The sequence below is a fragment of the Carassius auratus genome, unplaced genomic scaffold (genome assembly GCF_003368295.1).
Source record: "Carassius auratus strain Wakin unplaced genomic scaffold, ASM336829v1 scaf_tig00215732, whole genome shotgun sequence".
NCBI classification, from domain to species: Eukaryota; Metazoa; Chordata; class Actinopteri; order Cypriniformes; family Cyprinidae; genus Carassius; species Carassius auratus.
The window spans coordinates 188-22,033 of NW_020528216.1; the positions used below are offsets into that span (position 1 = coordinate 188).

Here is a 21,846-nt window from a genome sequence, read left to right on the forward strand (position 1 = left end):
CGCCCTCCCTGCAAGCCCTATCTGGCAGGCGCAAATATGAAAGGGCCATCACTATCACTATCCTGCTGAGTAATTCGTGGTGTCTGGCTCCCTTTTTGCACCTCATCCATATCATCTGTCCATGTCCCACTTCAACATGTATCTATCCTCATTATGTGCAATCGGTCATAGACCCTCTCATCTACGCATTCAGGAGCCAAGAGATGAGGAAAACCTTCAAGGAGATCTGCTGCTGCTGGTATGGACTGGCGTCTCTGTGTGTATAAGCTTGTTTCTGTTTGACGTCAAAGTACTGTTTGGGAGATAGATGTTGACTTGCTGGATGATGCTGAGAATGTGGGAGATCTAATTACACTGCACAGCTTATTATTATTCTGCACACATTTATTTGATGTCCGGAGAAATGTGATACTATGGATGTGCTGACCATGAAAAAAAAATGCTAATGTTAATGACTCAAGTATTAATTTTCTTCATTCACTGACATGCTCTTTTTGGTGTTTATATATATATACACATATGATGTAAAACACACACACAAGTCTCATTCCTTTTATCTGCTAAATAAGCGAACAAAAAGTCAAAGTGCCAATATTTAAAGGCATTAAATGACATAAATGTATAGGACTGTGTGTGTTGTGATTCAGTTACTCAAGCACAATATTTGGCTACTGTGATTATGTTCTCTCAGCAGGTTGCTACTTCAGATATCCAGCTCGAGAACTGATGCAGCTTAATTAATGTGTTTCATACATATATATTTATTTTTTTGTATTTTGTAAGTTAAGATAATTTTATGTAACTTTTTTTAATGCCATCTCATTGTGCAAATAAAACAACATCAAACCAGCAAGTATGCCTCATATCATAGATTTGACAGTGTTTGAAGGTATTGCTTTTGCTCTTGGATTTTATTTAATTTCCCTTCCTTTCCAGCTTCAAAATCATGGAGTTCAAACAGTAAATATCTATATAATCTAGTAAAAGATTGCCTGTAAGCTCTTAAAGACTATTTAGTTTTTTTTTTTTTTTTTTGAAGGTCATCATATTGCGCTGAACAGACTCTCATCTGATACAACTACAAAAGGAAGGATTTCTGTCAGTTTGCACCTCCAATAAACTCTCATTTATCCCCATGGTTTTCTTCTCTATACAGCAATATTAGTTGACCTTAAATCAAGGCCAACACCACTGAATGCACAAAGAAAATATTGGGATTGGTTCTTTCAGCAGGCTGAGGTCTGTAAGCTATTAGTTGGCATTCCTGTTAGCAATGAGAATGGCTCAGCTGGTGCCTGACCCTCTGGAAGTCTCAATGAATTAGATTGTTGTGGAAAAGTTCATTTATTTCAGTAATTCAACTAAAATTGTGAAACTTGTGTATTAAATCAATTCAGTGCACACAGTCTGAAGTAGTTTAAGTATTTGGTTCTTTTAATTGTGATGATTTTGGTTCACATTTAACAAAACGCCACTAATTCACTCTCTAGAATATGGTGACATGCTAATCAGCAAATCAACTCAAAACACCTGCAAAGGTTTCCTGAGCCTTCAAAATGGTCTCTCAGTTTGGTTCACTAGGCTACACAATCATGGGGAAGACTGCTGATCTGACAGTTGTCCAGAAGACAATGATTGACGCCCTTCACAAGGAGGGTAAGCCACAAAAATTCATTGCCAAAGAAGCTGGCTGTTCACAGAGTGCTGTATCCAAGCATGTTAACAGAAAGTTGAGTGGAAGGAAAAAGGAATGCTTCCCAGGAGGCTGGGGAAGCCTCCAGATGTGTCAAGGAATTTTGCTACAGTACAGTCATATTCCTCTTGTTAAGGCACTCCTGAACCTGAATGATTTGGGGTGCAATGTCATCTGCTGGTGTTGGTCCATTGTGTTTTTTGAAAACCAAAGTCACTGAACTGAATCCGTTCATCAAGAAATTTTGGAGCACTTCATGCTTCCTTCTGCTGACCACCTTTTTGAAGATGCTGATTTCATTTTCCAGCAGGATTTGGCACCTGCCCACACTTTCAAAAACACCAAAAGTGGGTTAAATGACCATCGTGTTGGTGTGCTTGACTGACCAGCAAACTCACCAGACCTGAGCCCCATAGAGAATCTATGGAGTATTGTCAAGAGGAAAATGAGAAACAAGAGACAAGAAATCTGAGCTTCCATACCACCTCAGCAGTGCCACAAACTGATCACCTCCATGCCACGCTGAATTGAGGCAGTAATTAAAGCAAAAGGAGCCCCTACCAAGTATTGAGTACATGTACAGTAAATGAACATACTTTCCATAAGGCCAACAATTCACACAAAAAAAATAAAAAAAAATAATATATATATATATATATATATATTCTTATTTATTGAGCTGCACCTGTACACAATTTAAATTCTGCCATCTCTTTTGATCATGAAAACTCTTTCCCAATTACAGGTGGTGTGAGTCAGTCACCTGAACCGTAAGTGACTAATCTCTCTGGAGCGACATTGAAAATGGCATCATGGCCACTGGTTAGCTGATGGCATCACAAGAACACACAGTCTCAAACGCTTCACTGTCCCAGTCTGTGACATGATATTCAAGCTTTTAAATACAGGTCATATAACACATTTACTATCTACTCTAATATAATAAAATAGTTTCAATGTATGTAGTGAGAATTTGGTGCTACTTTTTAATGCCTGTCAATGGAGAAAGATGCTTTTTGCATCAAGGTGATGTAGTTACAACATAAACACAAAATGGTAACACTTTATTTTAAGGTGTACTTGTTACACGTTACATGTACTTCTATTATAATAACAATTAATTGCATACAAATAATGCATAATTGCATTCAAGTAGCCCAAAGCCAAACCAAAATCCTAACCCTAGCCACATGGTTAATTAATATTACTCAGTAAATATGTATAATTACACTGTAACAAGGACACCTTAAAATAAAGTGTAACACACAAAATGTTTCTGTGACTCAGTACACACATTTTATTAAGTTCCATGTATTAAACAAATTAAATCACACATTCACTTAACTAAAAGAGAGCAATCGCAGTTTAAGATGGCTAGATGAATTATGTTAGCACATTTCTCTAGACAGGTACTTATTGAATCAGGCCCTCTTCTCCTTTAATACATGTCATTTTACACGCTTGGACAAGTGCCCAATTAAGAGGCGTTTACCATTTGTAAACCTCGGGGATCCTCCTGGTCCAGCGAACTTTTTCAGCTCAACATATTTGAAAAATATACGAAACAGCCTGTTAGCCATGATGGAAAACCTGTCCTGTTGTTGTTTAGTTAATTTTCATTCTTGGTTGGGAATTAAATGGCTTCTCTGCCCTGCAAAATATATGAAATTATGTTCATGAAGACTGGTTATACATCAGCATATGCAACCAATCACAATTTATGAATTTATGACAAACACAATAAGATATTACACTAAGACTCTCTCTCTCTCTCTCTCTCTCTTGAACAGACCTCATAAACGTTATTTACGGACTGAGCCCTTTCTAATTCTAAGTATAGCTGTTTCATTTTATTTTGGTTTGAACAACAAAATGGTCACCTCTGAGTAATCTATTGATCAATTTAAGTGTTACACAGATCCCCCTTCTTTTTGGCTTTTTCCCCATTATTTAAAAGGCTTGCTAATAGTGGCCATTTTAACGATTTTGATTTGAAAACACAGTCCATTCACATTGAAAGAGTATAAATTCCAAGAGTAAGAATGTCTCAGATTGTAGCTTCATAAGAGGCTTAAAAATCATCTCTTTGGACACATCGCTGAATAAAAAACATTTTTTTCTTTCTTTCATCGAATGTGCTTCTGCCACACAAAAGCTACATTTTTCACAACTTAAAATGCATTCTTGGCATGCATGCAAATATATCTTTGTATTGAAATGCAAATGTGTAAAATTGAGCCAATTTGTGTATAGGCAAGGATATGAGTAAGGGGTTTCTCTGTAAATCTCCTGTTTGGTCACTCAAACTGGTTGCCTCTAATTGAGCATGGGCATTGACGTTTTAACTCTATACCTGATGGCGGTGTCTCAATTAATGAGGCTACCTCATAAAAGCCTGAAATTACCTTTTTCTCAGCAATTTGAGCTTGGCTAAGGTTGGAGAAGTTAAAATGTTATTAATTTATTTGGTTAATAAAAAAGGGAAAGATACAGCAATGAGCCTAAGAGTTTCATAATTAGTCTTGACAATAATGTATGCACTGGATTGATAGACAGGGCCAGATTAAGACCTCACTGTGCCCCGGGGCTATGACTTACTGCATATATATATATACAGTATTGTTCAAAATAATAGCAGTACAATGTGACTAACCAGAATAATCAAGGTTTTTAGTATATTTTTTATTGCTACGTGGCAAACAAGTTACCAGTAGGTTCAGTAGATTGTCAGAAAACAAACAAGACCCAGCATTCATGATATGCACGCTCTTAAGGCTGTGCAGTTGGGCAATTAGTTGAAAGGGGTGTGTTCAAAAAAATAGCAGTGTCTACCTTTGACTGTACAAACTCAAAACTATTTTGTACAAACATTTTTTTTTTCTGGGATTTAGCAATCCTGTGAATCACTAAACTAATATTTAGTTGTATGACCACAGTTTTTTAAAACTGCTTGACATCTGTGTGGCATGGAGTCAACCAACTTGTGGCACCTCTCAGCTGTTATTCCACTCCATGATTCTTTAACAACATTCCACAATTCATTCACATTTCTTGGTTTTGCTTCAGAAACAGCATTTTTGATATCACCCCACAAGTTCTCAATTGGATTAAGGTCTGGAGATTGGGCTGGCCACTCCATAACATTAATTTTGTTGGTTTGGAACCAAGACTTTGCCCGTTTACTAGTGTGTTTTTGGGTCATTGTCTTGCTGAAACAACCATTTCAAGGGCATGTCCTCTTCAGCATAGGGCAACATGACCTCTTCAAGTATTTTAACATATGCAAACTGATCCATGATCCCTGGTATGCGATAAATAGGCCCAACACCATAGTAGGAGAAACATGCCCATATCATGATGCTTGCACCTCCATGCTTCACTGTCTTCACTGTGTACTGTGGCTTGAATTCAGAGTTTGGGGGTCGTCTCACAAACTGCCTGTGGCCCTTGGACCCAAAAAGAACATTTTTACTCTCATCAGTCCACAAAATGTTCCTCCATTTCTCTTTAGGCCAGTTGATGTGTTCTTTGGCAAATTGTAACCTCTTCTGCACATGCCTTTTTTTTAACAGAGGGACTTTGCGGGGGATTCTTGAAAATAGATTAGCTTCACACAGACGTCTTCTAACTGTCACAGTACTTACAGGTAACTCCAGACTGTCTTTGATCATCCTGGAGGTGATCATTGGCTGAGCCTTTGCCATTCTGGTTATTCTTCTATCCATTTTGATGGTTGTCTTCCGTTTTCTTCCATGTCTCTCTGGTTTTGCTCTCCATTTTAAGGCATTGGAGATCATTTTAGCTGAACAGCCTATCATTTTTTGCACCTCTTTATAGGTTTTCCCCTCTCTAATCAACTTTTTAATCAAAGTACGCTGTTCTTCTGAACAATGTCTTGAACGACCCATTTTCCTCAGCTTTCAAATGCATGTTCAACAAGTGTTGGCTTCATCCTTAAATAGGGGCCACCTGATTCACACCTGTTTCTTCACAAAATTGATGACCTCAGTGATTGAATGCCACACTGCTATTTTTTTGAACACACCCCTTTCAACTAATTCAACTAATTGCCCAATTGCACAGCCTTAAGAGCGTGCATATCATGAATGCTGGGTCTCATTTGTTTTCTGAGAATCTACTGAACCTACTGGTAACTTGTTTGCCACGTAGCAATAAAAAAATATACGAAAAACCTTGATTATTCTGGTTAGTCACATTGTACTGCTATTATTTTGAACAATACTGTATATATATATATATATATATATATATATATATATATATATATATATATATATATATATATATATATATATAAACGTGTGTGTGTGTGTGTGTGAGATAAATAGGCTTTTTTATGCCATCAAAATATTTTGATGCACTGAAATTTCTTGTTACCTATTTCAGTGTCACAAAATACAACAAAGATACATACAAAATCAACCTACTTGAAAAAAAAAAAATGAAAAAAAAAAAGAAAATTAATAAGAAATATTGTTTTCTATAAAGTTAATGTACAAATAGACTGTACAAATCTTACTTATTTTACAAATGTTATTCAGTCAAGGACAGTCAGTGATTTCCTTTCTGATGTTTAATTTACATTATTGACACAAATGTCAACAGCAGCTATATTAGGTTGCTTTAAAGGAGTAGTTCACCCCAAAAATTTTTTTTTTTGCTGTTGTTACAAACCTGTATGAATTTCCCTCTGCTGTCAAATGCAGAAGAAAACTGCAGAAGAATATTGGAGTCAATGGGCACCAGAAACTATCTGGTTATGAACATTCTTCAAAAAATCATCTGCTATGTTGAGGAGAACAAAGAAATCCATGTATTTTATCTAAATTAATCCATGTTTAATTTAGAACAACTTGAAGCTGAGTAAATGATGACAGTATTTTAATTTGTGGGTGAAGATCTCATTATATAATTCCAGGATCTTGTATAGCCTTCTTTAGCTATTAACATTAATGTAAGACACAAACGATTGTGTGGAAGAGGATACTTTCAAAGACGGACATTTTCATACATAACTGTGCATTTGAACATACTGAATAAGCACAAGGTAAGAAACAGAACTCAAGTTTAGTCAGGCATTCACCGACATGAATTCTGCCCCACTGCTTAATGTGCATGAATAGTTTCAAATCATTTATTTTTAAACCACAACGCTTAAAACACATTTAACTGATAAGCTTACATCATGTTGCGCAGTGAGTTTGTTGAAACACAAAAAGCCAAATACATCCATTAAGATAATACTCAAACTAACCTAAAATCTGCGTGGACGATGGCGCTGTTTTTATCTGCTCCAAGTGCATGGTCCACTTGCTGTTCCACAACTTCTACTCCATCATCAGCTTTAGGAAAATAACCCGATAGCTGGGGATTTTACTGACTAGGCCTATGTTTTATATGCTGTCTGTCTTTTTTTTAGCTGATCTTGATATTGAATAATATACTTGACCTTTGGGACAGCAACATCATCCGTGTGGGCTCAGTCAGGCTGGCACCATTACTCGATATGCTGACGACTGCTCTGAGACAGAGTAACCAATGGGGTGACAGGCAGATGCGTATCAGTTTATTGTGTTTGATTTATTTTAATCTGTAAAATATTTCAAATATGTATATAAAAAACTATACGATATGTTAATATGTATATTATTTTACCCGTTTGCCTTTCATAAAGCATTGAGTTTGCAGTGCATTTTACAGTAGATTTTATAAGCCAAAGTAATGCAAACCATTCATTGCTCATTAGCTTAATATGGAATATTATAATATTAGCTCTGGACGGAAACTCCATTTTAATTTAACCTTATGAAATAAAAAAATAAAAAAAAAATAAAAAAATCAGAAGAGGAACAAAAGAAAAATGGCAAAAAATAATTTAATCATTTTTAAACCAAATGAACCATGCAAATGAGAACCAGTTTCAATTACACCTGCAAGATAACAAGGCTAATGGCGTAAGATGATATTCACAATCACGCCGAGCTGCTCAGGCAAGTCTATTTTTGCCTTACATGATTACTTTGTAGGAAAATAGGGACTGAGATGTGAATAAAATCTATCCATTAGGGAGTCTAAACGCTGTGGGAATGTTGTGTTCTGCGTGTCTGCATTTCATCGCATTGATATTTAGTGAAGATGAAAACACTCACAACCTGGCACAACGCCCCGCTTAGACATGATGCCAAAAACAGTCTGCTTCACCTCTCAGATGCAGTTTTCCATTTAGTGCTTTGGTTCTGTGAAAACCCAAATGAAAATTGGTCTTATGTGCTTTACATCGCACATTTTGTAAGGCTTTTTGCCATTATATAGAGTAGGATTGTGATTGACAATCATGGCGTTTAAAACGTAAAGGTAAAGGATATGCCTGGAAATAGTCTATTCATAAAATGCGTACGGATAAAATTGTCTGCCAAATGTTTCCTTAAATCTATATATTCACTGATCTGAGAAATCTGCTTGACAGCAGCGGTCTGTGAGGGAATTTTCTAGGCAAGCTAAAGTGTAATTTTAAAATTGATCAAACCTGTTCTCCTTATTTGGTTGAAAGAAAACTGTTGTAGCCTATATTTTCCATCATATCCTTTAGCTGATAATTATGCTTCCATACACATATGATCTCTCTCTGAAAGCTTAAATTAGCTTTGATTACCAACCCAACACTTGAAAGAAATGAATAGAACAAATCATTTAGGGTCATTCATCACGGAAAAGGGCTATCGTTGTGATTAAGATTTTCCCCGGGGACCGGATGAGAGGAAGGGCCACTAAAGGCTTCTTCAATATATCATGCCTTATATCTTCATGTGAGCCTGTCCATGAAAAAAGTTTGTCCCAGACCATGCAAATTTTATAGTTAGTGATATTGAAAATGACTTGAATACCTCTTCTACAATGAACATATTTTCAGTTTCTGAATTGAAAGTCTTATCAAACAATTTTATTTATTTATTTTACCTTATTGTAAAACTCAATGACCTTGACTCATCTGTGCACTCTAGCTTAATGGTTTTCCACTGATTTAAAAAATGTCTTGCATTTCGGTTATGCCACACCGACTTTGTCTGATATTTATACAATTTCAAAGCAAAATTGCTGCCAAAATTACTGCTGTTTTATAATAATAGAAAGCACTAAAGCAATTTGGTTTCAGAACTTTATAAATATTAGACATACCAGGTTCATTGAGTTTTAAAATAATCTCTCATATATAATCAAGTTTCGATAAAAAGTAAATTTTATCCAGATTAAAGTAAACATACGAAAATGTCTTGATATTTATGATAATTGTAAAAAAAAATCCAAACAACAACAAAAAACGTAAAAATTTTCAATGCCCATCTTAAAAAAATGCTTGATGCTTTTACTTTCAATTATCATTATATACATGTACATAGTTTGAATACCAGTTAATTGTTTTGCTGTAGGTGTTATAAAAAAATTATAATTCATCCTGCCGTGACAAAGCATCACTGCTGTTTTTGTAGGGCAAAGTCAGAAAAGAGGAGAGACTTTTTTAAGTGCTGTTGAGTGCAGGGTCAAAAAATTTAGACCGTTCTGTGTGTTATTTTGTGCAAATCATGTATTCAGACCAGTATTAGAGGACTCATCATTCAGTCTGTGATTACTGTTAATGAAACATATATAGTTTCGGAGAGATTGCCAGCATGCGTCACAGTTGCTCTTATGAGAGCATCTAATGACAGGTCATATTAATTCACCATGGAAGCTAGCATTCATCTTAAGTCAACCGAATAAAGCAATTTTTATGTCATTGTACTTCCCTGAGTTCAGAAGTGTTAAATGTAACGACACAGAACATCAGCAATTGCTGTTTTCTGCAAGTCAAAGCAGCTTCGAGACAGCCTGCAATCGACCTACTAACTGATGTCATGTGCTGCATTGTTTAGCATTTGTTATAAGCATTACTGCTTATTAGACTATGAAATCAGTTCACACTGAGACATCTTGATGATCTTTGCAAGTATGCATTAAAAACTAGTTATTATACACACATAACATTATACACAATTCATGCTAAAGATTTTCACTGAATACATTTCAGCCTTAATAACAAAGAGTGTGTTGAGAATATATATGCAGGGTGGTTTAAAGGACAAATTGTACTGTATTCAAAGGCAATATACAGTAGCAGTGCAACAGTCTCTTTCTCACAAGATTCAGACCAATTACTGCTGAACAACCGATCAGGTGGGGCTTTTTAGGTGACTGGTAGTAGTTACCGTGACGACCGTCTCCTCTCATGCCCTCTGTACACTGGACTCAGTTTATATGTAACACCAGAATTTGAAACTCCTAGATTTGAACTTCTTACTGTAGATAAAAGTGTTTTATGTGACTGATTTGGTATGAAATATCTGCAGTTCAGCCAAAAATGAAACTGGCTATCCTTTAGTCTCCATACATGTCTTACTGTCTTAATGTAAGGAATAATTGCAGATGACTTCACATCAGGTCATGGTCGCATTACACCTTGGGTGTGCATTGTGTTCTTTTAATTCAACGGACCGGAGTCAATTATTCCGCTTATACAATGGATACCACACTTCAAGACATTGTTCAGATGTTGTATTTTCATTGCACACCTTACCCTAGAACGTTTGACAGCCAATCAGATTCAAGAAGTCAACAAACCCTTAGTATAAACTATCCTAAGATATTTCGGAGAATATTTCAATTGTGATTCAATCGTGGGTTCAAAACTACACTGGACCCCACTGATTTTTATTTGACATTTTGTTTCACAGAAGAAAAAAAGCCATGCAAATTTGGGTCGAAATGAGGGTGAGTAAATGGTAAAAATGTTCACTCTTTCGTGAACTATCCTTTTACTAGCTTATAGTTGTTTTGTCATGCAGTGAAATTAAAAGTCAGGTCAGGCATATTCAGGCCAGTCTACAAGTCTGTGGGCACAGAGCAATAAAGGAGGGTGAAATGTACAAAGCTCAGGTGAATTGGTAACCACCGCAGGCTTCAGACAAAGACAGCCAAAGCACAAATGGCCACACAGGAAAAGGGGAAATGTGCAGTTTTGTATCAATGTATCTGCTATTCCCAGACTGAAGTATGCATGCACAAAGGATAAATGACTCCAGCACAGAATTCATATGAAAGTCTTAGGCTTTTTACTTTACTGTGCTAATAAACAATTAATTTGGTGACAATTCAGAAACAAATATTACCCAGTGTTTCGGCATCTCTTACTTTGAATGAATGCATTTGCATCTATGCATCTCAACCTCACTGTTACATATGCACTCAAAGCAGGCAGTAACAGAGTACACAGCTAAATCACAGCAAGGTTTTAAAAGCTTTGCTACATCCACTCTTCTGAAAGCAGCTACTGGTAAAGAATATGCCACAGCTGCTGCTGAATTTAACCTCCCTCCCTCCGTCCCTCCTCATGGCGTCTGTGAAGCGATCTCCGATGGTATTGATTCATACTCTCTGTGAACATCTAAGCAGCCAAAGAGGGACTCTAGAATGTTCAGCACGCTGTTCTGGATGGAATCCACCTGCTCCGCTGGGCAATACTCATCTAAACTGGATCTGACATGAACAAATGGAAAATGTAAGAAACATCTCAAATCTTATATTTTCTTAATCTTATTTAAACAGTATTTGTACATTAATAATATATGTGCAATGACATATAGACAAATGCACTACTGTTCAAAAGTTTGTGGTTAAAAATAAATAAATAAATAAAACGTTAAAAGCAACAGCAAAAAACTATTCCACAAAAATATTAAGCAGCACATCGCTTTTCAATTTTGCTAAAAATAAGAAATATTTCTTATCACCAAATCAGCATATTAGATTAACATGAGAAGGATCACGTGACACCGAGGACTAGAGTAATGCAACATTAAAAAATGTTACCGACCCCAAACTTTTGAAGTGAATGTAGACCCCAGTGATATTAATTAATACACATTGATAAATACAAACAAGAAAAAAAAAAGACTCCATGAAGGGCTGAGCTCCCCTTGACTCACACAGATAAGAGAGTGACTGATGAGTGTGATGTTGAGACTATGCTCATTAAAATGCATGCTAACAGATCACTCAGACACCAGTCTCACATAACACTATCGGTTTCAACGGCACAGATTCAAGCATCTGCTTTTGGGGCAACTAGCAGCCTACTTACGATCATTATATCACAAATTACAATGCTAATTAATGCAGACCGAAAAGAAAACAAGAAATACGATGTTTCTCTGAGGGGGAAGAAAAAAAAACCTTTTAACCTTAGAGGATATAACAAACCATAAGTGAAAGCTTGAAGAACCCAATGTATTTTTCAAAAGGAGACACAGAACAGATGTGTGAATGCTCTGACCGATGTACCTGGATATAGTGACTATGGTGGGTTTGGGCAGGGCTTCCAGGAAGAGCTGCACGGCCGTGATCAACTGCTGGATCTCCTCCTCACTGCTGATGTGGTGAGGGAGCTCGGAGTAATCACAGGTCAAGCCTGCTTGATGCACCTAAACTCAACACCACGGGCACAAATATATCAGCCTGCGGCACCGGCAGAAGAGCCTCAGCAACACAAACCAAGGAACGCAAATTTGTCATCCCTCATGGTTTGCTTGGAGGCTCTCAATATCTTGAAAATATACTTGACATCAAGTAACAAACTGATAAACCACTATTTTTCCTCATCACTGCAAAACATTTTTAATTAGTATTGTGCCTTATATCAAAGATGTTTAGATACTGTTTTCTGAAATACATTAACTTTAAAATGCATGACTTGTTTTTAAAGAGAATGCCTCGAATCACATTCATTACATCAGCATGTTTTTACTTAACACATGATTATATATAAATGTTCGTATGTATATATATATATATATATATATATATATATATATATATATATACACACACATATACACGCACTTACATATCTATTTCTCTCTCTCTCTCTCTCTCTATATATATATTATATATATTTATTAATTTATATATATTTTGATTTTCATTTAAATTGACAAGGATGTTTAGGGCTTTCAAAACTACTGTTTGGTCTGAGGCGCCTCAGAGATGTTAAACAGGAATAAATACATTCACTAACATGAGCTCAGCAATACACCAGACAGGAGCTTATTTTGATTTATTTCTTTGTATTTTTCAGCACCGTTCAATTTCAAATTGACCCCAAGCAGAAACAACGTGACTAGCATGGATACGAGCCACATTTCTGAAAAGTGAATGTGTCCTCTACAGTGAAACAGAAGATTAAAGCTTCAGTATCTTTCCGCCATCTGGTTTTTCATTATGTTAGAGGAGTTTATTACAAGAATATGAAGGTAAAATAAGATGATTTGAAACTTGCTGAACATCATTGTAGACTATGAAAGCATAAAACTATTTGGGATATCTGGGATGACATACTTCAAACATGATTAAAGTACCAAAAGGAAACACACACACACAAACACACACACACACACGCACACACAACTTTACCATTTCATAGTCCGGTGACTGAGTTCGATTCTTAAGGCTGTTTACAAGTCTGACAAGAGGTTTCATTCTACAAAGAAAGAGAGGAAAGGAAATCAATAAATCAATGCACGAGGCTGTCATCTCCTGCTTGATCAAATGCATACTGACCACATACAGCAATCAATCAAGCTCAATAGTGCAATGAAATGGAGCTATAAACAAAAAGCACCGAGCCTGTGGCTCTACCGTCTCAATGACAGCTGTAATGCATACCTTGGGTTTGCTGCTAAACGTTCAACAGTTTCCTGGCTGTCATCCTCTAGCAGTTCAGCAAATGCAGCCTCCAGGTCTTCAAGCTGGCGAGTTCGTCTCTCTACACAATCTAAGAGCTCCTCCTGAAAACCAACACATGGAACTGTAAAAGACTGTTCTTTGCCACCATCGGAAATGTGCCTTCTTGTGTGTGTTTAAAAAGCCTTAGATCACAATTAAATATTAATAGGATCTCATTTAAACCTGGGGATAAACAGGGTTTTTGATGTTTCAAAATGTAATAAATACATAAAAAAGAAATGTCTTTCTAGACTATTTTTATGTGACTATTCAGAAGTAAGTACTTTACTATTCAAAGGTTTGGGGTCAATACATTTTTTTTCTGCCTCAGGAAGCACACATTTAAAGAAATGAAAATTATTGCAAATATATTTATAATATATTAAATTAAATAGAAAACAGTTTCAAATGGATATTTTTTTTGTTTTTAATTGTAGTAATGTCTAATGATATTACTCTATTATTAATACATTTTTATTCAAATCATCTTTTTTTTTTATTTGCTGTAATTTTGATCACTTAAATGCAGCCTTGCTGAGCAAGAGGCGATATTGCAAACCCCAAACTTTTTAACAGTAGTGTGTACATTTGTGATTGTGACAACTCTAGATAATTTAAGTTCATCCCTGAATTGAACTTTTCATTTGCATTGTCAGGCTAATAACATAATTTGCTATTAAAATAGGTTTTAAGGAGAAGAATGCAAAACGTTTCCAGTAGTAGACTTCTGCGTCTGTATGCATCAGCATTCAAATGAGAAGATGTCAAAGATTACTTTGAGGTCAAGCATGAATGATAAAACAGTTCTGACTGATTCTGATAAAAGCTCTTGCAACAGCTAATACATACACTCTTTTTTTTACCAAATATCAGTTGATTTAACCATTAACTTGGAGAGCATAGTTAATGCCATTGTTTAAAAATAAAAAAAACATTACATTTAGCTTCTTAAGATTAGATTTAGCTTCATCCCCTGAAGGTGTTTGGGAACATCCAAAGAGCTTGTTGCTACGATGAAGGAATATCTCATGATTAATTATAATACATTTGATTAGGAATCACCTTACCTCGTCTGAATCCTGCTGTGGCCTGCTAAAGCTGTACAACTCTTGCAGGAGAGCACACTCTTCCTGTAAGACAACAACAGTGGAAAACACAATTTAGATAGATATAACTACAAATAAAACAATATCGATTCCATGCGAGTTCTGGAAAAAATAAAAATTCTATTTAATTTCTTCTATTTGTCTATAAAGCTCTTTGTATATCAGCTTGACTAACTCCACCTGCGTGTACATCTCCTTGAAAGGGTTCTTACAGGAGAAAAAATCCAAGTCAATGTCAAGTATGAACGGGTCAGTTTGCTCTATAACCGCTAAAAGCCGCTCCGTGATGCAGTTTGTTGAGCCCTCCTCGGTCTTCGTGAGTGTGTGACTGCAGTTTCCCGACGCAGTGCTGCCATCAAGCGGTCGAGGAGAGGAAGTGCACGGGGTCTCCTGTTTTAACTGCACATCTCTGTCCTCTTTTGCAGTCGGTTTTGGTATTTTAGCACCACTTTGTCCATTTCCACGCGGCCTTTCCTGCGAACTGTCAACAGGATCCACGCGGATGACATTTAAATGCAACTCTTTTGGGTTTTCCAGCTGATCCAGTGGAACGTAAAGAGCGTCACTCAAAAAGTAATCGTCTCTGCTTGTGACCCTGCAAAGAGAACGAGAGTTATTCAGAATGTTTTTACATGATTTTAACAGTACACTGTTTCCTGACAGGGTGGAGGTCTCATCTTTATTAATAGTAAATGAACGTCTGACTCTGCTGCCATCTCATGGTTCCATGCTGATACGCTGCACCTGACCTGATGGTGGTTGTGGATGAATCTTTCCCCACACACATAGAATGCTGTCCTTCTTTGATCTGCTGAGCCCAGTACGGATGCAGCCAGGCTACGTGGGATACGTGTCCAGCATAGACCATTGGCATAATCCAATTCTCAATGCTCAGCTCACTGCAGGAGCAAATGATAACATGTCAACCCTTATGCTCACTGGTGTGAATGGCTTTATTTTCACCAGCATGACCTCTCTTTTTTAAAGTTCCTCTGATTTTAATATTCAGAGGGATATTCATGCATTTTACTCTTTAAGTCTTTGACAATAGCCCTGTAGACCTCAACAAGTCGTACTTTCTGTCCTGTGCTATTTTTTGTCAATTTTTTCTGTATTTTTGATTTAATAACTAAAATTCAATAACTTAATAAATACTCATTACTTGAAATAGAAAACAATTAAATGATACTTTTTCTTTTTAAATTTTTTTTTTGAAAATTTTATAATTCGATTGGAAATGATACAAAACAAAAAGCTTAAAAAGAATAATGTTCTAAAATTATTTCATATATCTATTTTATTAAATAATAGCCTAAACAACGAAACACAAAGTCTTCACTTAAAATAATGAAATTGTATCAATTATTATTTAGAGTTTTACATTTCACAGAATAATACAATGACATTTTAATAATGGATTTTCATATTTTTGACAGTCTGTGCCTGGGACAAGGGTAAAACTATCACATCTGCACATGAATGGTTTCTGACACAGAGGGGGAAAAAATAAATAATAATAACACAAAACTAACTTCTGATCTTACAAGTTTCCATGACAGTTTATGTAGTATAATAATAATTTATATATAACGTTATATCGTTTCCAAAAATACTGTAATCGAATAATTTATGATCGTGTCCAAAGTTGATGAAAAAGCCTTGTAAACTCACCTGAGCAGAGTCTCTTTGTCGTAGACTGTATCAGCAGGCATGTTCACAGGGATGAGGAGATCAGGATGGGAGTCCAAATGGATCATTTTCAGGTCCTTCATTGGAATATGTTTCGAGCCAATGGCACGATATATGTGTTTCACAACCTAATGCAGATGGACATAACATTTCGGTTACTATTTTATTTTTTACACATTTAGGGACTGATTTATCATTCAAAGCCACTAACTTTGCTTTTATTGGAACTAAGTTACTGTTGATGCATTATTTGGTTGCGTCAGGCTTCAAAGCCTTGAAGTTACATTAGCAAGAACTGAAATCACATTGAACATAATCTAACTTAACGTTACCTCATGATGGTCCTCCACAATCCACACGGGCAGTTTAGGATACACGCGTTTCTGAGGAGGCGTCTTCATTGTGTTTTTTTTTTTTTTTTTTTTTTTTTTTACGAGAGTGTAATAATAATAAATATAATAACTGCAAGCTTTATTTAGACTTTATACACCGCTATAAGTGGTGCACTGTGCGTCCTCTGTTTTCAACCGGGTGGAAACAAGCAAGACTTGAACAAGTTTTGGATTCCTACGACAAGTAATGTAAAAGCATTTTCACATAAAGATTTTTGATTTTAATAATGTGGGCGGCGATAAGATTGCAAACATTTAAGAAGAAAGAAATAAAGAATTAAGTGTAAGGAATATCGTGGGGTTTAACTAATATTGCAGCCCAGTAAATCCGAGATTTTAGGCAGATATCTTCAGTTCATTCCAAGTGCTTCATTAAAATCTTCATAAAAGACGGTGCATTTCCCCCTCTGTATTGTGATGAGCTATATTTTATTTAAATTATAATGGCAGAATACAGAATCCTTAATATCTTTCAAAGGTATATAATAATAATAATAATAATAAACAGTAATAATAAGGATAATAATAATAACAATTATGAAAAAGAAAAAAAATAATTAGCTATACATTAATCCAAGCCAGAGGTTTAAAGCGAACCTAAAAACCATACTCGAGTAAAAGTACCTTATACAGTAAAAGTACCTTGTACAGTTAAAATTACTCCATTACATTACACGTCACCAAATCCAAAACAACTTGAGTAAGTCTTTGCTTTGAGTATCTGATTATAAAATTACTTAAGTATTTTACTTACACTAAATATAGGCTCAAAGATGCATGTCGAAGATGCCAGTGTAAAAAAAAAAAAAAAAAATTAGAAAAGGAGGGGTGATTTGTGAGGAAACCAATCATGCTTATTTTCTAAAAAACAAACAAACAAACCAAAAATCTTCAAAAATATGTCTTCAGCTTACCAGAAGTAAAATCATGTTAAGAAAAAGGTGTCTAAAGTTAGGCTAAGTTAAATGGATTGGGTGAGTAAGGACAAAACACACAAGATATATATATATATATATATATCTAATGCCCTGTAGTTGGCAATATCACTTATTTTGTAGCAGAAACTGCTACAGAAAAAGCTAGGTGCCATATTGTGTTGAGTAAAGAGTACACATACCGAAATAGAAAATGTAGTGAAGTAGAGAGCAAAAGTTGCTATTATCTTATTTACTCAGTAAAACTACAGAGTATCCATACAGATACCCAAGTACAGTAATTACTTACATTTACTCAAATACTTCGCACCTCTGATCCAAGCATAACTGCGCTGTAAAAAAAAAAATAATAATAAAATTAAAATGAAAAATCTTTAGAAGTACAACAGCTTGTCACTTGGCCAGTACCCAGAAAGGCTACTCATGTATGTACCCTTTTGAGGGTGCTGTTCTACACATAAATGTACTTGTCTCTGACAGAATTAACTCATCACTGTTAAAGTATCCTTGGAGTTGAATGTTTTAGTCACTGAAAATAATTTTTGAGTTTTGAAATTTGTAGTTAAGGCTCAGTGTAGTTTACAAATGGAGGAGATTCAACACTGCTATTACTAAGGTGTGCTTGTCCAACTAAAAATAAAGCAAAAAAAAGTATAGATAGGTCTATAGGTCTTCAGGAGGTCAGATGAAGTCACAGAAATCTTCAGGAGGTCTTCAGGAGGTTATGAAAACTCCAGTGAAGCAGCTGTAAGTTTTTGCAGACAACTCTTGCGTTGGCCCCTGTCAGTTACATATCAATATTGCATTGGCAAATTTTACTCCAGAATAGCGAATTGCCTGTCTGTGAGCTGAAGTTTAACAGTTCTTATCTGAAATGTATTGAGCCTTCAGGAAGTATTCACTTCACTCCATTGAATTTTCACATATTGTTCTGGTTATTCTCTAAATTTTGAACCCCTCAAGTATTTTTCTTTCTGCAAGAACACGGTCATGCAACATTTAAGCTATAAATCCAAAACACCCTCAGTCATAAACTCCAGCATGACAAGGCAGTCAAAATCAAGTTTTATTATACAGTCACATTTAATGTAGGAAACAAAGAACTAATGAAGTACAAAAAAATAATAAACATGAATGTGCAGAATGCATGGAATATAGGTAACGAAAAGGTCCTGCAAAATTATAATAATAATAATAAAAATACAAGTTTTGAATAGAGTATGCCAAGACAAATAGATGCTGCAAATCACCTTGAATCACGCTCTCTTTCACCAGACGCCAGTTTTTTTTTTAGAGTGTACAGTATTTGCATTTAATAACTTCTGACCTTAATATTGACTACTGTGAGACTTCATAATCATATTTCAGAAAAGCAGTCAGTAATGTGGAGGGTAGGGACACAATTACCCAATCAGGAAATGTCTAGAGAGATACATAAGCTACAAGACAGAAAATTAAAGGGGGGAAAAAAACCAATAGGAAAACAACTATCACAGTTACATAATTTCAATTGACCCCTTCATTCTCATGGCTTCTAGCAGACTCCAGACATGACTTATGGTGGTCTTTATTAAAGGCCAGTGTTGTCACTTCTGTGTTAATTGCACTTATTTTCTAGTTGCTTATTTTCCACAGGAAAATTCCTGACAGGCAGACTGCACTGATCTTATTTATTTTAAGTTGTGTGTTTGAAAAGACATATTGTGATAAAGTGAAATTTATTATGCAATTAAGCACATAAAGTGATATTTATTATGCAATCAAACAATTAAACACAGACATATCTTGTCTCGTAAATGCATATCAGTGCAATCCAAAAAATAAAAAGTTTCTACTATTGTTTTGTTTTTGTATTTTGTAGTTTTACAGGAGTGAAAGAAATCCAACTTACAAATGCTTTAACAGCAAAAAAAAAAAAACAAAAAAAAAAAAAAAAAAACAAGAAGCAATCAGTGGTGTGAACTAAATCTTAAGGCAGTAAGTAAATCTCAGACTCGGTGACAATGTCAAGCTGTTTTTCCTCCACCCAGATGATATGGCTGATTTTAGGGAAGCTGTCAGATAATGCAAAACATTGTGTTGTGAATGAGTTTAGTTATTGATCAGTATCTCTGATTAGCAAAATGCTTGCAAAGAAACTTAGATTTGTTTGCTTAAAATCAATATCAAAATCAATGTACGTGGAGATAGAAGAAATATACTTTATGGAAAGTGCCCTTGTAGTGTACTTCAGAACTAACTGTACTTACAACAGATAACAGATAATATTATGAAATAAAGGGCCACTTAAATGTACGTAAAGGAGCAGATTTAACACACTGTATTAAACTTTTAAAAAGTGCACTTTTTTAACTATTACAAGTTGAATTTAAAATGCATTTCACGTTTTAAAAGACTGCAGTTTGCTCTTGGAATGGGGCAGGTACAGCCCAATACAAGACAGTGATTAATAAGGATTTCAATTGATTGTGTTTAAAGAGGACAATTGTGTCTAAGAATATGAAATATTCTTAGGTGCCTTCCCTCTTTTCTCTGTCGAGCAATAGAAATGTTGTTTATTGTGCCATTTAAGAGCTTTGGAAATGGCCAGGAACTGGAACACATGCGACCTTGTTGACGAGTGATCTTTTATTTCCAGGGAGGGGAATGATAAGGGATGTGTGCTGAAGTAAATTACCAAAGCTGCAATGCTCGCGTCTCTAGGTCCTATTGCATCATCACCCCAGAGATAAACTCAGGGAGGCTTCATCTGAAATTCCACTCTAGCAATTTCACTGATGCATTATAGGAAGCATGGTTATTTGTATTAAGTGAATACAGGAGGGGAAAGCCCGTGTGCCTGTGGCCTACTGTTGCTACCTGGTCATTTAAAGTCTTTGCAATCATATAGGCTGCGGTTTAGGCACTTGGAAAGGTTAAAACCCATTCATATGCTCCTTGAAGTTTGTTGAATAAACTTGCTCATGGTTTTCTTTCTCTTCTTCTTTTCTTCTTCAGGAAATACTGAAGATTGTTGCTCATTAGGTTAAATTATGTGCCCATAAAACAAGCCTTGGGTGTTTCACAAAATGAGTCAGCGAGAGGCTCACTGTGTATATTAATTTATGCTTTTTTTAATGCGGTATATCCTTGACATCGCCTGAGTGCAAAACAGCTCTAGAATTACTTATATTCACGTTAAATTTACATTTAGACACGCACAGATGGAAACAAATATTGTTACATTGAATATTAACATAAAATTGGACATATAATTGTAAAATAAGAGTCTAAGTGAATGTGAGACTTGATATATTTAATAGGTCTTGGATTTAAAACTGCATATGAAAATGGCCATAATCAGAAAACACATACACACACACACACACACGCACGCACACACACACACACACACACACACACACACACACATACACATACACATCAGACAGAATTGTTGACAGCCACTTAAAGTCACAATGAGATGAAAGTACTGAGATATCTTTTCTTGTGTACTATGTAAATCTGATTATTGTAGAAGTAAAAGATATGGGGCAGGACTTGGTTCTATCCATTGATTGTTGATTGGATGGAGACAGATCTGAATGAGCTTGTAGTAAATTGTATAAAAAAGGGCAGGGTTTTAAGCAGACTAAATGATTGGAAAAGTCCAGCTTACATGACCAAAGAGAAATCTGTCCTTTCACCAGAGGGTTGAGTTCTGACTTTCCTAAAAAAAAAAAAAAAAAAGAGCTACATTTATTAAAAATGAATTAGACAATTATGAATCGTTCACAGCAAGATCAGTACAGTACTACTTCTAAAACTGTAAAAATCTACATTTTAAACGTAATAATCTCATTGCAATTGTTTTATATATTTTATTTATTTTGTATTTTAATTCAAATGTCATAATCAGTACTCCAATACTTTCTACTATGTATTGTGGATTTTTTTTCAGTCACCATGTTGGGGAAGTTAGCTTCTCTTTCTTAGAAATTATTCATAAGCTGTGATGCTAGCCTTGACTCTGTAATTAGACTGTAACCTGTTTGCACATGTTCTACATGTCTCTTATGGTACGACACCAAACTGACTCTAATTAGAAGCTGTGAGGGATGCTGTAGGGCTCACGTCACTGGAATATACAGATGAGCATGTGTTCTGAGATGCAGTGCTCCATCTCCTGCATGATTAATGCAGAGGCCTTTGGCTTT

At 35.5% G+C, this 21,846-nt stretch overlaps 1 protein-coding gene across 1 annotated transcript; it reads right to left on the reverse strand.

Annotated features, from left to right (window-relative positions):
- Positions 1-10,837: 10,837 nt before the first annotated feature.
- On the reverse strand, positions 10,838-16,830 carry LOC113095464 (UPF0489 protein C5orf22 homolog). Its single transcript, XM_026261001.1, has 9 exons — positions 16,656-16,830; positions 16,306-16,451; positions 15,384-15,533; positions 14,815-15,229; positions 14,596-14,658; positions 13,469-13,590; positions 13,217-13,283; positions 12,089-12,228; positions 10,838-11,284 (listed from the first exon to the last, which is right to left on the reverse strand). Exons 1-9 carry the CDS (start codon positions 16,722-16,724, stop codon positions 11,137-11,139), a joined length of 1,320 nt encoding a protein of 439 aa, XP_026116786.1. The 5' UTR covers positions 16,725-16,830; the 3' UTR covers positions 10,838-11,136.
- Positions 16,831-21,846: the final 5,016 nt, after the last annotated feature.

Bases quoted from the DNA above. Each gene is read 5' to 3' on its own strand.
- LOC113095464 (XM_026261001.1), bottom strand. From the start codon at position 16,724: ATGAAGACGCCTCCTCAGAAACGCGTGTATCCTAAACTGCCCGTGTGG. The intron at 15,230-15,383 runs GTCAGGTGCAGC...TTCTCTTTGCAG, and splicing joins TCATCCACAACCACCATCAG to GGTCACAAGCAGAGACGATT. The intron at 13,591-14,595 runs GTAAGGTGATTC...GTTGGTTTTCAG, and splicing joins CACAGCAGGATTCAGACGAG to GAGGAGCTCTTAGATTGTGT.